This window comes from Somniosus microcephalus, chromosome 11 (assembly GCF_052327205.1).
Source record: "Somniosus microcephalus isolate GS21.2 chromosome 11, FLI_Smic_1.0, whole genome shotgun sequence".
NCBI lineage: Eukaryota > Metazoa > Chordata > Chondrichthyes > Squaliformes > Somniosidae > Somniosus > Somniosus microcephalus.
The window spans coordinates 25620647-25637386 of record NC_140997.1 but is presented as its reverse complement, the minus strand read 5'-3'; the positions used below and the strand labels follow the sequence as shown (position 1 = coordinate 25637386).

Below are 16740 nucleotides of genomic sequence, written 5' to 3'. Positions count from 1 at the left end.
CAGTCAGTGATCAAAAATCAGCAAACTTCAGACTGAAAAAAGTTGCTGCAAAATAGAAGTGGAACAGATTCCCGGCAAAATCTTTTGATGTAACTACTTCAAGAAGTAGCCATCTAAGCAGCTGCTACAGATGCTGACTTACTTGCAACATTTGCAGTTTTTATTTTCAATAAATAGCTGTTTGGGAATGGGACTGCAGGTCATGAGGATTGTATTAGGTGTCAGCCTTGGCTCAGTGGTAGCACTCTCGCCTCTGAATTAGAAGGTTATTGGTTCAAATCCCACTCCAGGGACATGAGCACCTAATCCAGGCTGACAGTCCAGGGAGTGCTGCACGGTCAGAGATGCCGTCTTTCGGATGAGGCGTTAAACCAAATCCCCGACTGCCCTCAAATGTGGGTGTAAAGATCCCGTGGCACTAATTCGAAGAAGAGCAGGGGAGTTATTCCCAGTGTCCCAGCCAATATCTATCTTTCAACCAACACCTAAAAGCAGATTACCTGGTCATTATCACAGTGCTGTCATTGAGACCTTGCTGTGCGCAATTCTGCCTGCCGCACTGCCTACGTTACAACAGTGACTACACCTCAAAAGTACTTCATTGGGGATGGCGCTTTGAGACGTCTCGAGATGCTATATAAATGCAAGTTCTTTCTTTCCTTCTATTATAAATACCTGGACAGGCAGAGGCCAGCATTGGCAGGGCTTTGCTATCCTCCTTATGCCTGTGGAAACGCTGCACAAACTCACGCTGACTCTCCAACAAGCTGAAGTTTCTCGAGAAGGTTGTGTCGAACACATAGTGAATGCCTGAGAATAGTTTGGAAAGACAGAAAAGAAGGTTTAGAGCACGTCAAGTTTCAGGAATATGCTCCACAACATGATCAAATATTTTCATCCAAGTATTTGTTGGAATCAACTAAACTCAAAATTATACTAAAATATTTTAGTTATGTTTCTCAAATACACTTCACACCATTTTAATGTGTTCACTTCCTGAACGTGTATAATCACCTATACTCTCCGACGAATTCATTCACCCATGTGCACACACTGAATGTAATTCCTTTAACGGAAAATGGAAGAATGCCCGGTAGTTGGTCATTAATTACAGAAAACAAACAAAGTCACATTCTCAGAAACCACACATTTTAAAGCGGGGCAGTCACACAATTTCTTGGATGGGTCATTAAGGGAGAGAGAAAAAAATAACATTCTCTAGATTTTTTGGTGAGGGAGGAATTTAACCCCTCACAGTCTCAGCTGCCTTCCACTTTCTTGTGCAGAAAGTGAACTGCTCCAACTTCAAACACTCACTTGCCCATAAATAAAATTCTCATCACATTTATAGAACTACTGCGCAAATAAACTTTAATTGCAGTTTTGCCCCATGGTGTATCAAGCTGCAGGCTTCTACAGCCGTACTCAAAGTACAGGAAACTCTCTTTTTACTGGCACCTAAATAACCGGAAATCTCTCTTAACCGGCAAAATTCAGGAGTAGGTTCAGGTAAGTATTACTTCATATTAGTGGCCGTGTAACTGGGGTTCCTGGATCTGTGGCCATGTAACTGGTATTCCTGCACCGGTGGCCGTGCAACAGGGACGCCTGGATCTGTGGCCGTGCAACCGGGACTCCTGCACAAGTGCCGTGTAACCGAGGCTCCTGCACCTGTTGCCATGCAACAGGGACGCCTGGATCTGTGGCCGTGTAACCGGGGTTCCTGCACCTGTTGCCATAAATTATTGTGGAATAGAAATTGGGCGGGTTCTATAATGGCCGGGTGATCTGCTCCGCCAGATTGCCACCCAGGATGAAGATAAAAATTTACCCCCCCCCCCCACAGTGCATATTTTGGGTCATCACAACTTTAGCAACACTGGGCACAAGTAACACCAGCATGTTACTGGTGTCCCCCCCCCCCCCAAAAGAACTGAATCATTCACATAATGATCAATTCACCCCGTACTCCATGGTAAATTTAAACTTTAGCCACGCAGGACTAGGATGCCTTGCCCTGTCCCGCAGACAGCCGACCCTGCTCCACTGCTGCAGGTGTCCCAGGCCTTCAAGCAGCCATTTCCTCTGCTCCCAAGGCATTTGCTCCAGTTTCAATGCCACCAAGCCTGACTACAGAAAAAAAGAGGCTTTTCTCTTTTGTGTGACTCGTTTAGTTTTCTTCTCCAGCTTATAGACAAGCAATTGCGATGGTAACCTGCACGAAACAGATAGAGAGGCTAGATTTGTATTGTAAAAGCTGACATGGCTTGTGTGTCACTATACATGTGTAGGGTTTGAAAATCCACAACCACGTTTTATTGGAGCCCTCTAAGGGCAAGGTGACCAAAATTGGATTGCCCTATACAGTTTAAAACCAACATTTTCGGCCAATGCAGTGGTCCCGAAAAGCAGGCTGGGATATCTGAATACAGGGGACTGTGGCTCAGAAGCGAGCCATAGATGTCGGCCAATCGAAACAAAGTGCATTCTCAAAGGCCAATCAGGGGACTGAGTCGGGCCTGAAGCAAGGATATGTGACTCACCCCTAATCGAGCTAGGAGTACAGGCCATCATCACCTTAATCAACTCGGACTAGGGACAATAGTTTTGGGATCACTACAGTTAAGAGGTGGCCCAAAATAATCAAGTCCCAGGACTGACACAATGGGACAGCAGACTTGGAGGAGCCGCTGTGCACTCAAAACAATACCCCTGCCCTCACACTTGTAAACACCAATTTAATTGGGCACGAAGAGGCCGAAATGGAATTGGGTATAAAATACAGAACCAAGAGATTATTAGAAAGAGACCAGAAGAAAGAGCAGGAGAGCGAGTTAAGAAGCTGAGGGAGAGACGAGCTGGGGCGAACTACCATCTAAAGAACTCCAACCACGCTGATGAGAAGATCCACCATCAGGCCTCAGACTCAATCGGCATACTGAAAGTTTACTCCGCTACCAGACGGCGCAACATCACCGTAAGAAACCGCACCGTATACCGACTCCCGTCCTGGGGACATCAACAAGACACCAACGACCGAAGTGGCTGTGGAAGACGGCATTCACTCCCGCTATTTCGGGAGCCTTTGCCATCAAGCACAAACCAACCAACAACAGCAACAACCCAACAACCGCACTCAAAGTAGGCTGTGAGTATAATCCAAGGGCCTGCAACTGTCAGTCTAGTCTAGGTAGGAAAGTGGGTTGGTGGGATTGGACTTGGTAAAGTTAAAACAGCGTAAAACATTTTCGTTATGTCCGTTCTCTCCCATATTTTATTTATAGTTATAGAGTGTGTGTGTTTATTACGTTTGTGGTAGAACCAAATAAAATTGGTTGTCACCTGTTTTTCCAAGGACTACTTGTCTCCGAGTGTCTATTTAAAGTGCATCGTTCTCCATCCAAATTCTGGAGTTAGAACCAGATAGGGGCATTAGGGCGCTTCGAACCCGCCAAACAAGGGAACAGCAGGCTAGGGAAAAAGAGAGAGGACTATAGAAGCCCTTGGGCTCAGGAGTACCCCGCAGATTAGGTATAAACTGTGCGGGTCGTCACCGTATTCTAGTCCTCCTCTATAAGCTGTTGTTCTCTATCTCCTTAGAGGGTGTTTAGTGACACCCGACCTGCAGGCTAACATAAGCTGCAAGGGTATAAAGGAGACAGAGGCCCAATACATTAACAGGCACTAAAGACCCCTGTAATTGGGCAGAGCAAAACCCCCTACACATGTGTTACAGACTGACAGCGTGCTCAGTTTCTCACTAATATAGAGAGCATGCTATCCCTCCATAACACGTAGAGAAATAAAGCCTAGGATCACGAGTTCAAATCGCATGGACATTGGCTCTCTTGCTGGGAATGGTTTCATAGGCGGAGAGACTCCCTTGCTGGGTACGGTTTCACAGCTGCAGCATCCTTACCGCTCCCCCAGCTCAGATGAGTGAACCCAGCAGAGAATGTGGATTGAATCTGGGAGCTTCCTGGTTTGTATGACTCAGATACGACCTTACCTGTAAGCCATTGAGAAAGACCCTGCCACTTTAATGTACTTTTCTCCCTCCGATAGCTCACATTATCCAGTTGCGTGTGCCGGCGGACCGTAGAAATTTACAGCACAGACGGAGGCCCATCTTGTCAGTGCCGGCCGACAAAGAGCTATCCACCCTAATCCCACTTTCCAGCACTTGGTCCGTAGCCTTGTAGGTTACGGCACTTCAAGTGCACATCCAAGTACTTTTCAAATGTGATGACCCGTTCCCACAGTTCCAACAACACTGCATCAAAACCAGAAACCAGTCACTATGAGGAGCATGGATGTTATACAGGATGGCTCACCCTTCAATCTTGGATCCCTTCCTGTGTGGAGAACCCAGTTTCTGCTCAATGCTCCCCCAGATAAGTGAAAGCTAAGCGGTGCAACAGCCTGGAAGTCCCGCGCAGGCCGCTCACCGGCTTCTATATGGGAGAAACCGCGCATGTGCGAAAACTTGAATGGGCCACGCAGTCACGTAAAGGGACCGTGCACCAAAAAAGAGAGAGGGAACCGTACCCACATCTGCTCTGATATCTATATTGAGAAATACTTATACAGCCCACCTACAACATTTAGGGTTGGATCGATGGTGTAGGTTTTATTCACTAAATTCCATTGTAGGTGTGCAAGTAAAAGTACCTTATTCTGCTTTGCCGTGCTGTGAATCCACTCACCTAGATTTTTGAAGAATGCAGTCAGCCGCCGTGCGGTGTCTGTAACTGTGAGGTTAAATCTTGCAGCTAACGATGCCCTGGACTGTGGGGAAACTGAAACCACCACCAGCTTCTGATGCTTGGAACCAGACACCTAAAATCAATGAAACAGCAGTGCTCAGGAAGTATTCTCAGTGCTGCACTGTGGCCTACTCAAACAGTGACCACAACCAAAATAACAACAGAAAATGCTGGAAAAACTCAGCAGGTCAGGCAACATCCGTGGACAGAAATTTGAGTTGACGTTTCGGGTCGAACCCTTCTTCAAAACTGGAAAGAAAAGATAGATCGGAGGCAGGGCTGCGATCGGATAAAAGAAACAAAAGAAGTAAAAAAGAGACAATAAAAGGTGTTAGAAGCTAGACGAGATGGTAATAGGCTGAGATTGGGTGTAAAGTGTACTGGCAGGGCAAGGGATAGCTGCCAGGTGTGAGAGCAAAACAAAAGGAAAGGGGGGGGGGGGGGGAAGGAGTGGAAAAATTACAAGAAAAAATGAAATAGGGGCCAAGGTTATGATCTGAAATTGTTGAACTCGATATCGAGTCCGGAAGGCTGCAGAGTGCCTAATCGGAAGATGAGGTGCTGTTCCTCGAGTTTACGTTGAGCTTCCGTGGAACAATACAAGAGGCCAAGGACGGTGAGGTCCGAGTGGGAATGGAGCGTTGAATTAAAATGACAGGCGACCGGAAGCTCGGGGCCACCCTTATGGACTGAACGGAAGTGTTCCGCAAAGCGGTCACCCAATCTGCGTTTGGTCTCCCCAATGTAGAGGAGACCGCATCGTGAGCAGCGAATACAGTATACTAGATTGCGAGAAGTACAAGTAAATCGCTGTTTCACCTGGAAGGGGTGTTTGGGGCCCTGGACAGTGGGAAGGTATAGGGGCAGGTGTTACATCTCCTCCGCTTGCACGGGAAGGTGCCAGGCGAAGGGGAAGGGTTGTTTGGGGTGATAGAGGAGTGGACTAGGGTGTCTCGGAGGGAGCGGTCCCTACGGAATGCTGAAAGGGGAGGGGAGGGGAAGATACGTTGGTGGTGGGATCACTTTGGTGGGACCACAACCAACTGGATTCAAAGAAATAGTGTTATTGATTATTTGTATTTTATTTTGTTCTTTTGTTAATGACTAAGCAAAAAGAGTTATTCAGAAGTACAGAGGAGAGCATGAAGAGAGACCTCAGTGTCCCAAGGGAGAACAAAAAAAAAACCACCACAGTTTTATAAGAACATAAGAAATAGGAGCAGGAGTCGGCCATTCAGCCCCTCGAGCCTGCTCCACCATTCAATAAGATCATACTATCACCATATCCCTTGATTCCCTTAATATCCAAAAATCTAGCGATCTCTGTCTTGAATATACTCAACGACTGAGCCTCCACAGTCCTCTGGGGTAGAGAATTCCAAAGATTCACCACCCTCCGAGTGAAGAAAGTCCTCCGCATCGCAGTCCTAAATGGCCGACCCCTTATTCCGAGACTGTGACCCCTGTTTCTAAATATCCTCCCAGCATCTACCCTGTCAAGCCCTGTAAGAATTTTGTATGTTTCAATGAGATCACCTCTCATTCTTCTAAACTCTAGAGAATATAGGCCTAGTCTCCTCAATCTCTCCTCATAGGACAATCCCCCCATCCCAGGAATCAGTCTGGTGAACCTTTGTTGCACTCCCTCTAAGGCAAGTATATCCTTCCTCAAGTAAGGAGACCAAGACTGCACACCATACTCCAGGGGTGGTCTCACCAAGGCCCTGTATAATTTCAGTTTCTACTCATGTTTGCTGGCCAGCGATCTCTGCTAGAAAGAGCAAAGGCGTGGAGGTCAGGTCAGAATGTGGCACGCTCAGCTGTGATGCCTGTCATGAAGGAACTGTCTGACTCTGCTCAGTCTGACACTCAAACATGAAGTAATCGAGCAAGGCAGTGGAAGCTGCTAGCACCCGAGGAACCATAAGCCAGCACAAGTTGCCTCTTTTGGGGGGGGGGGGGGTGCAGAAGAGAAAAGGCAAAAAAAAGCAGTACAAACACAAATCACAGATCTACTTTCAGATGTGGTAATGTAATTCAGATAGTCAATACACAGAGAGTGTGGAAAATTGCAGAGTCACACTGATATGAGTCACAAGTTGGGTGTTGAGGGCTATTATCTAAGATATTATTTAGGGAGCTCTGCATACTCTGTCCTGTGCCGGGTTTAGCAACATATGCGTGCAATTTCATACGCAGGAGCCAAGAGTAGGTCATGCTGTCAATAGGTGCAGAATCAAAGAATAAAGCTAGGCAGCACCGTCATCTTTATTACCATGAATACACAAATAAGTTTTAGCCAACTTAACCATTCCAGAGCCTACTGCTTTCATCACAGTACTGTTCTGAGCAGTCCCAAGAGGATGCCTTTACCAAATCGAACACTTCATACCAAATGCTGTCACTTTAAAACAGTGACAATACTGGCACTGCAACATTGCAATTAGATTGCAAATTGGAACTTCTTTAAAAAGAATCTCACCGAGCCTTAATTTGCAGCCCCTGCTGGTGTGTACGAAATGCGCCAGCAGGGGCCGTGCAAGTTCCGGGTTTAGGCATACGCTGCACATGCGCTAAAACCCATTTTTGGACTATTTTAAACACTACAACACTTCTTTTCGGGCATCAGCATTCAGATTGTGATATGCGGAGCTGTTACATTAGATGCAACGCAAGAACATAGGAAGAAGTTACCGTTAAGCTCATTGTCCCATCCAGATCCTATGGCACGGTCCCATCTGACCCAAGTTGATAAAAATCCTACACCAAATCCATACCCCTCTCCTCCCGACTAAATCAGGAATGGAATCACTAAGAGGTGGTTTAGTTTAATGACTAACTCTGGAAAATTACATTTCAATCACGTTCCCCCCCAAGATGCGCGGCCGCTCGCCGGTCGCGAGGCCCCGCGCGCGGCCGGTCGCGAGGCTCACCGGTCGGGTGGTCCTGCGGGCCGCTCACCAGCTGTTGCCGCTGGAAAAGATATCGCGCATGCCCGGCTGCGCAGCAGATTTAAAGGGACCATTATGAAAAATAAATTAGACAGAACATTGGTTTTAATTATACCTGGCCTGTGGCTTTCTCAATTCACAATCATCTCCTCCACTTCTCTTGTCCTAGCTTTACACAAACTATCCTTTCTACGCCCATCTTCTCAAATTCCCTCTATTATTTAAAAACTCGGTACATCTTTAAAATAAAAACACATGTAGCTTCCTTTGCGTGACCCCATAGATCTGTCATCCAATGAGAAGAATCTTTGTTGGTGTGTGCATTTTGATGATTGCAAAGAAAAATTGGTACTGAAATATTATGTACACCTGGCACAATAACGTAGTGTCTTACTTTGTTTTGATTCAGAACCTTGTATAGTTCCTCATGGCTTTGTTGAGTAATTAAGACACTTTCTGCCGATGTGATGCAGCCACTGCAGGCTAAGCAGTCATTCAGGGTTATTTTTGCTTTTTCAAGTTTCTGGATACCTCCATCCTGAAATGAAAACAAGCCAGGTAACGGAACAAACAAGCATGCAGAGAGAGCAGGTAAAAAAAAAAAAATACACCTTCCCATCCTAGATTTCATTTAACGAGGGATAATTATCTCCTGTAGCAGGATACCGGTGTAGACAACTGCAAACTGCCTCCCAACAGTATTCTTTCCAGAGTAAAAAAGCACAAGGTGCTCAATAGGCCTATTAGTTTTAAATAAATATCAAGAGAATCATCTCAGCTTTAAACACTTTTTTTTTTTTTTAATTGCCTTGTTTTTTTCAAAGACGTATATTCATGCTGCAGACATTGTTTTAGGTCCGATTGCTCTTCCTTCATTTACCTGATTTCAACTGCATTAGTTGCACGAAACACAGGAAAGAATAAATGATCAAGTTTTCTGTGCCCAAACATTAACCCCACTTCCGCTGGAACGCAAGTGCGCCCTAATAACAGCCAGAGGAACTTGTAGATTTTACCTGGTTCAGCTGAGTATAACTACCATCATCTTCAATTCTGATTATACCAGAGGATTTCCCCGCCACCTTTTCCACTTTCACTGGTTTCACACATTCCTATAAAAATAAAAGCATATTTTAACTTTGAATTCTGATTGTAAATGGGACTCCCTCTCCCCTTAAAATTAGTTCAAAAGATGCTTTATAACAAATGCATTGATGCTGTTCTGTGGGGTAGCAAAGGACGTGCGTGAGAACAACAGAAATGCCCCTTGCAGGGTCCCCTTGGCCAAAGCAACATGCGGTCCCACAAGCCATTTCATTTAAGACTGGCAGCAGAGCTCGGTGTAAATTGGTGACCGATGGAAGTTAGGCATGAATGCCAACCGTTCGCAAGTCAACATTAGCTGACTGAACAGCAGGGTCACATAAACCATACAAAACTCAGGATCCAATGACCCTGCAGTATTGGAAGGGTTAAGAGAGAATGTGGCAGAATTTACTGTGCAGCCCATTACATCTAATCAGGCCCACCAGACACAAAAAACAAGTTCTTTATAACAGATTGGATATATAGGGTTGCTGGCACAATGGGCTGTATTTTGGGTGCGTGCGAGGCGTGTACGCGTCCGTAGGGGCCGCACAAGTTCCGGGTTCAGGCGTGCGAAGCGCGTGCGCTAAAACCCGGAACTTGCGATGTCAAGAATATTCTCGACAGATCCTCCGCATCCCCGGGAGACGGGCCTCTGTGGGCGGAGTGTTGCACTATTTGCCCAACTTCCACCCGTTGAATGCCTGTGAAATTCTTACACCTGGTGAAAGCAGGTTGTAAGGCCTGCTTTTACCAGCATATGAGTTTTAAAAAATAGAAAAATAAATCATTTATACATTAAAAACTCAAATAAGGCAAGTGCATTTTTAGCCCCGTTAAAACATATAATTTTTTTTTGAAAAATTACCTTTTTATTTAAAATATTTATTTAAATGGCATTTTAAATATGTATTTTTTTTAATTTATTTATTTCATGTGTTCGTGTATTTTTTTTTTTTTTTTTATAAAGTGATTCCCATCTCACCTCCTGACTCCCCAAAGGAAACTTTTTTTTTTATCCGGCATGGACGGGACCGACGTGGTGCCGGTTCATCAAAAATTCCGGATAACCGAAAGCTATAATAAAGCAACAAATCCTGTTGCTTAGCAACAGGTTCAAAACAATGGCCACAAGTTGCAAGCGTCTCTGTAGCTTAGCAACAGCTGCAGCCACACCCTTGCACAGCAACAAATGGAGGAAGGCAAGTAATAAAAGTTACCTGAACCTACTCCTGAATTTTGCCGGTTAACCGACATTTCCGGTTATTTAGGTGCTGGTAAATCGAAAGTTTCCTGTACAAGGCACAAGTAAGGAGTGTGATGGAATACCCTCCACTTGCCTGGATGAGTGCAGCTCCAACAACACTCAAGAAGCTCGACACCATCCAGGGCAAAGCAGCCCGCTTGCCAGCGACACCCACATCCCATAAACAAATTTTAAAAACTTGAGAGTTCTGTACATACGGAACTTCCATAAGTATGAATGGGGATTCCCTTGTTTTATTGGTTGGGCCGGCCCACGTTGCTAACCGCCTGCGCCCCTGGGATATGTGGGTATCTGCCCAGGCGTACCCGGAGAAGCCCAGGATCGCAAGCCTCCGTAGATTTTTTATTACAGGTCGGAGGCATCCGCCCGCGGGGAAGCCTCTGATCTCTAATTTTGTGCCAATATAATAAAAGAATCAGGACATGCAGAGAAGGCGCCTGCAACAAACGCTTGTATACAGGAGAGTTTTACAGCGTCTCATTTTCTGTACTTTGAAAGGCAAGTTTACAAATTTCCTGTCTGAAAATGCCTCCTTTAGTTTCTGAAACGGCAGCAAGGCTGATCCACAATGAGCGAGATTAGTAGGTCAGAGTGGTCCCAGAGGAAAACACCGTCTGCTGAACATTCTCTCGAAGTGCTTCTCCAACTAACGTGTTAACCTTTTTACAAAAGGAAAAGCAGTGCTGCGGAATACAAGTACTCGACAAACTGTACCCTCACTTTCACATTGAGAACATACATGCACGATATTTACAGATCAACATTATCTCCAAGTATGCAAGATACATTCATGATAGCTGAAAATCAACCCTCGCTCCATTATTTAGCACCGTATTGTTACTTCTAGTAGCAAACAACATTCCTCCGAGAGGTTCACAATGACGTGTTCTCACCCTACTGAGGCAGTCGGCACACTTTTCCAGCTTCATGTTCAGCCGACAGATTTACAGCAAGATAAGTACTTTGAATAAAACGATCCTTCTGTGAAGTGGGCGAAGCTAATGATACAACCCCCGTTAGCTGCTCTTGGCTTCTTTTCTGGTGCTAATATCTGTCCTGCAACCCAGTTTGGAAAAAGTCTGAAACTGGAGTACGGGACTGATCACTCCAGGGGAGGTGTGGCTAGTGGAACTGTGTACAAATACAGCAAAGTTAGCCAGCCTCCCTTGCTGTGAATTTCAGTACAAATCAGGAATACACAGATCCTTCTGTTAAGCAAACGTAAAATACAGGAACACAAATAAGTGGTGTAACAAGGAAAAGTCTCTCAGCAAAATTTAAATTAATGTGGAAAAACTATATATTAAATGTTCAATTAGTTTGTATACCTGCCAACAAGCATATTAATGAGAAGTATTGCAATGAAAAATGTCAATTAATTGCAGTTATCCAGGAGTGATTGCAAGGCAGAAATTTAACCCTGGGGTTCGGATAATGCAGTCATGAATATAAACTATCAATTCTATTGCTGACTGTAATCACTTCAGGATAGTATCACACATGGTACTGCTTGCAGGTAGTCTGTGACGTGGAATGAAATTTAGTAGCAAGAGGCCAGGAGTGGGGTTGGCTGAGGAAGGCATTGAGCTGTGCAGGCAAGACAGGCCAAGGTGTCAGGGGAGGAATCGCTGCAGCAGGGGAAATACCCCGGGAGCTGGGAGTCTGCACACGCACCAGAGAGACAAATGGTCCAGAGAGAGAGATTCTGGCCCGGAATTTCCTGGCAAGTTTCACTGAAACAACTGCGTAACGCTGACTTTCAATGCAAAAAGATTGAGGAAATTTGGGCGCAAGTCACTTCGACCTGTTTTTAATGCTCTGCCCAAATTTCCTCGATCTTTTGCGCTAATTTAGTGGCACTTCTAGTGACACCCTCTGGCTCACTGACATAGCTCTGCCCCCAAAAACACCAGAGCGTGTGTATTTCCTGCATTTATACCAGTCCTGAACGGGTTCCAATTTACCCCCCAAAATTTTTTGCGTACATTTCTGGTATTTTGCAGCGATTTAAAAAAAAAAAAAAAGAATTCTTCTAAATTGAGTCCCACACGGTATTCTCTGGATCTTCAAATACATTTTTATGGCATGAGTTACATTAAAAATTGAAAAGCTTCCATGACCACATTTTCTTAAACATGCTGTGACTAATATGCGTAAAGGATTTGATCATTTGCATAAATAAAAGATGGCATATGGTGTAAGTTCCACATATTCCCCGATTGCTTACATTGATCTCAGTTTGTTTTTGCATTCCAGCGTATGATAATGAAATTACCAGGACATTGGCAACGGCAAAATCAGCATACATTTCGCTGTAATTTGGCGGTTACACTTCTTTCAATGCTGAAACAGAAGTAAATACTGAACGCTTCAGTACTCGATTGTGAAAGTACACAATCATCAATCAGGAACAAGTGCTCGCCCAAACACAACTGTTTTCGTTTTTAAGATGTTAGTTTTAGCAGAAACTTTTTATACTGAGAATAGTACTTTCAGGCAAGTTCTCTTAACTTACATTGCCCTCTTTTAATGCAATCAGACGCGGTTCAAGGCCACTAAACTGTTCGAGACAGTTGGGGGGTTTATAGTTAAAAAAAAATTTTAAATAAATAACCTCACAAAAGATTACTGATCAAGATAAGAAATCACAGGATTGGGGGTAATATACTGGCATGGGTGGAAGATTGGCTCTCTAACAGAAAACAAAGAGTTGGGATAAATGGTTCATTCTCGGGCTGGCAATCAGTAACTAGTGGTGTTCCGCAGGGGTCAGTGCTGGGACCCCAACTCTTTACAATCTATATTAATGATTTGGAGGAAGGGACCAAGTGCAACATATCCAAGTTTGCTGACGATACAAAGATGAGAGGGAAAGCAATGAGTGAGGATGACATAAAAAACCTGCAAAAGGACATAGACAGGCTAAGTGAGTGGGCAGAGATTTGGCAGATGCAATATAATGTTGGAAAGTGTGAGGTTATGCACTTTGGCAGAAAAAAATCAAAGAGCAAGTTATTATCTAAATGGAGAGAAACGGCAAAGTGCTACAGTACAAAGGGATCTGGGGGTCCTGGTGCATGAAACACAAAAAGTTAGTATGCAGCTGCAGCAGGTGATCAGGAAGGCCAATGGAATCTTGGCTTTTATTGCAAGGGGGATGGAGTATAAAAACAGGGAAGTCTTGCTGCAGTTATACAGGGTATTGGTGAGGCCACACCTGGAATACTGCGTGCAGTTTTGGTTTCCATATTTAAGAAAAGATATACTTGCTCTCGAGGCGGTTCAGAGAAGGTTCACTCGGTTGATTCCGGAGATGAGGGGGTTGACGTATGAGGAAAGGTTGAGTAGGTTGGGACTCCACTCATTGGAGTTCAGAAGAATGAGAGGCGATCTTATCGAAACATATAAGATTGTGAGGGGGCTTGATCGGGTGGATGCGGGGAGGATGTTTCCACTGATGGGTGAGACTAGAACTAGGGGGCATAATCTAAGAATAAGGGGCTGCCCTTTCAAAACTGAGATGAGGAGAAACTTCTTCACTCAGAGGGTAGTAAATCTATGGAATTTGCTACCTCAGAGAGCTGCGGAAGCTGCAACATTAAATAAATTTAAAATGGAGATAGACAGTTTCCTAGCAGATAAGGGAATTAGGGGTTACGGGGAGAAGCAAGGGAAGTGGACGCGAGTCTAGATTCGGATCAGCCATGATCCTATTGAATGGCGGAGCAGGCCCGAGGGGCCGTATGACCTACTCCTGCTCCTACTTCTTATGTAACCTCCCAGAGATGTCGATGAACATAAGGTCTAATGAGAGGGAGGAATTGAATGAAATCAGTATTTGTAGGGAAATGGTGTTGGGGAAATTGACGGGATTGAAGGCCGATAAATCCCCAGGGCCTGATAATCTACATCCTAGGGTACTTAAGGAAGTGGCCCTAGAAATAGTAGATGCATTACTGTTAATCTTCCAAAATTCTAGAGACTCTGGAACAGTCCCCATGGATTGGAGGGTAGCTAATGTAACCCCACTATTTAAAAAAGGTGGTAGAGAGAAAACGGGGAATTATAGACCAGTAAGCCTGACATCGGAAGTGGGGAAAATGCTAGAGTCCATTATAAAAGATGTAATAGCAGAGCACTTGGAAAACAGTGACAGGATCGGACAAAGTCAAGATGGATTTACAAAAGGTAAATCGTGCTTGACTAATCTACTGGAATTTTTTGAGGATGTAACTGGTAGAATAGATAAGGGAGAACCAGTGGATGTGGTGTATTTGGACTTTTAGAAGGCTTTCGATAAGGTCCCGCATAAGAGATTGGCGTGCAAAGTTAAAGCACATGGGATTGGGGGTAAGGTACTGATTTGGATAGAGAACTGGTTGGCAGACAGGAAGGAAAGAGTTGGAATAAACGGGTCTTTTTCCGAGTGGCAGGCAGTGACTAGTGGGGTACCGCAGGGATCGGTGCTAGGACTCCAGCTATTCACAATAATTATATATATATATATACATATATATATATATATATATACACATACATACACACTAGATGTAATATCTCCAAGTTTGCAGATGACACAAAGCTGGGTAGGCGTGTGTGCTGTGAGGAGGATGCAGAGAAACTGCAGTATGATTTGGACAGGTTGGGTGATTATACTACATTTGCCATGCATCGGCCCAATGTGGATAAATGCGAGGTTATCCACTTTGGTGGCAAAAACAGGAAGACAGATTATTATCTGAACGGCAACAGATTGGGTAAAGGGGAAGTGCAATGAGACCTGGGTGTCCTTGTGCACCAGTCGCTGAAGGTAAGCATGCAGGTGCAGCAGGCGGTTAAGGCGGCAAATGGTATGTTGGCCTTCATAGCGAGAGGATTCGAGTACAGGAACAAGGATGTCTTGCTGCAGTTGTACAGGGCCTTGGTGAGACCACACCTTGAGTATTGTGTGCAGTTTTGGTCACCTTATCTGAGGAAGGATGTTCTTGCTATGGAGGGAGTGCAGCGAAGATTCACCAGACTGATACCTGGGATGGCAGGAATGACGTATGAAGAGAGATTGGGTCGATTAGGCTTATATTCGCTAGAGTTTATTAGAATGAGAGGGGATCTCATTGAAACTTATAAAATTCTAACAGGACTAGACAGACTAGATGCTGGAAGGATGTTCCTGATGGCGGGGGAGTCCAGAACCAGGGGTCACAGTCTAAGGATAAGGGGTAAGCCATTTTGGACAGAGATGAGGAGGAATTTCTTCACCCAGAGAGTGGTGAACCTGTGGAATTCTCTACCAGAGAAGGCAGTTGAGGCCAACTTATTAAATATATTCAAGGAGTTAGATATATTTCTTAAGGCTAAAGGGATCAAGGGATATGGGGAGAAAGCAGTGACAGGGTACTGAATTTGGATGATCAGCCATGATCGCATTGAATGGCGGAGCAGGCTCGAGGGGCAGAATGGCCTACTCCTATCTTCTATGTATCCTTGTTTATGTGTTTCTATTTCAGAGATTCCAGATTTATCACTGTGCAACTCTCACCTTATGGCTGAACTTCCTCAGCTGACTTCGAGGACGCTATCACTTTCACCCAGAATGGAGGAGTGTAGGGCTGGGATCTAACTGGGGCAATACTTTGTATTATAAGAGCAGTAAGCACTCCTCTATAACAGTAACAATATGCACGCCTCTATAGCAATAAGAGCAATATCCACTCCTCTAGAAAAACCACTCCTCTAGAACAATAACCACTCCTCTCTACAACCAGCTATGTACAGATGATGAAGACCATTCAGCCTATCTTAATTCATCCAGTCAGAAAGACCTTACAATTTAACCCCGAGTACGGCATCAAGTTGGTTTTTTTTTAATGATTCCAGCTTTTTCGCCTCAACGCTACTGGAAGTCAATTAAATAATTTGATCAACAGTAAAAAAAAAAATTCAACCTGGAGGCTGAAGGTGTAATAAAGCCCGGGCCCTGGAGCTCTGGGCATCTCTCCCGTCAAACTGTGGCCCGTGTCCCGCGGCTGTAAACCGACCGGCCTGTCTCTCCCGACCCGGCCCCGGATCCCCATCCCACCCGGATCCCTACCTGAGACGGGGTTATAAAATCGTCCAAATCCGTCAGCTGCAGCACCCCGCTAAAGCGCGACACCATTTTACCATCGCCGACCGCGCCGTAAATTCGTTGCCGTGAAGCATGCGGTGAGAGCTGATCTACGGCAGTGAGGCAATTGAGGTCATTGCCTCAGCTCAGCCCCGCCCCCAGCTGCCCTAACTGTGAGGGCGGTGCTCTGGCTGCTCCATTTTTATTGTGTGGGCTTTTTTAAATTACACCCCCCTTCGATGTATCTCATCATAAAATAAAGCCACACTTAAGCATGGGCTTGTGATCTGTTTCACTCCTTTTTTGATCATAAATCTAACTTTATCACATCCCCCAAATTTATATTGCACAGCTCCAAAGATTTATGACTTCCCATGCTTTTTCATGAAATCCCATTTTTGGTATTTTCTTGATGTCTAGCAGATTTGTTAATGCAGAAATAAGCACATTGCCTCGGCTGACAATCCAGTGCGGCAGTTGCCCAAATTTGATCGACACATTAATAACCCAAAATAGAGATGAGGAAAGGCATTTGGCTCATCAAAGTGTATTCATCCATAGAGA

General features: G+C 44.8%; 1 protein-coding gene across 1 annotated transcript in view; it reads right to left on the bottom strand.

Moving 5' to 3' along the window:
* ciao3 (cytosolic iron-sulfur assembly component 3) overlaps nucleotides 1-16315 on the bottom strand; it is a 40554-nt gene extending 24239 nt beyond the window's left edge. The window contains exons 1-5 of the mRNA XM_086000383.1: nucleotides 16162-16315; nucleotides 8734-8829; nucleotides 8112-8255; nucleotides 4707-4839; nucleotides 676-810 (exon numbers count right to left, since the gene is read on the bottom strand). Coding sequence (XP_085856509.1) covers nucleotides 676-810; nucleotides 4707-4839; nucleotides 8112-8255; nucleotides 8734-8829; nucleotides 16162-16227 — 574 coding nt within the window. The 5' untranslated portion in view covers nucleotides 16228-16315. The remainder of the gene's footprint in view (nucleotides 1-675; nucleotides 811-4706; nucleotides 4840-8111; nucleotides 8256-8733; nucleotides 8830-16161) is intronic.
* Nucleotides 16316-16740: the final 425 nt, after the last annotated feature.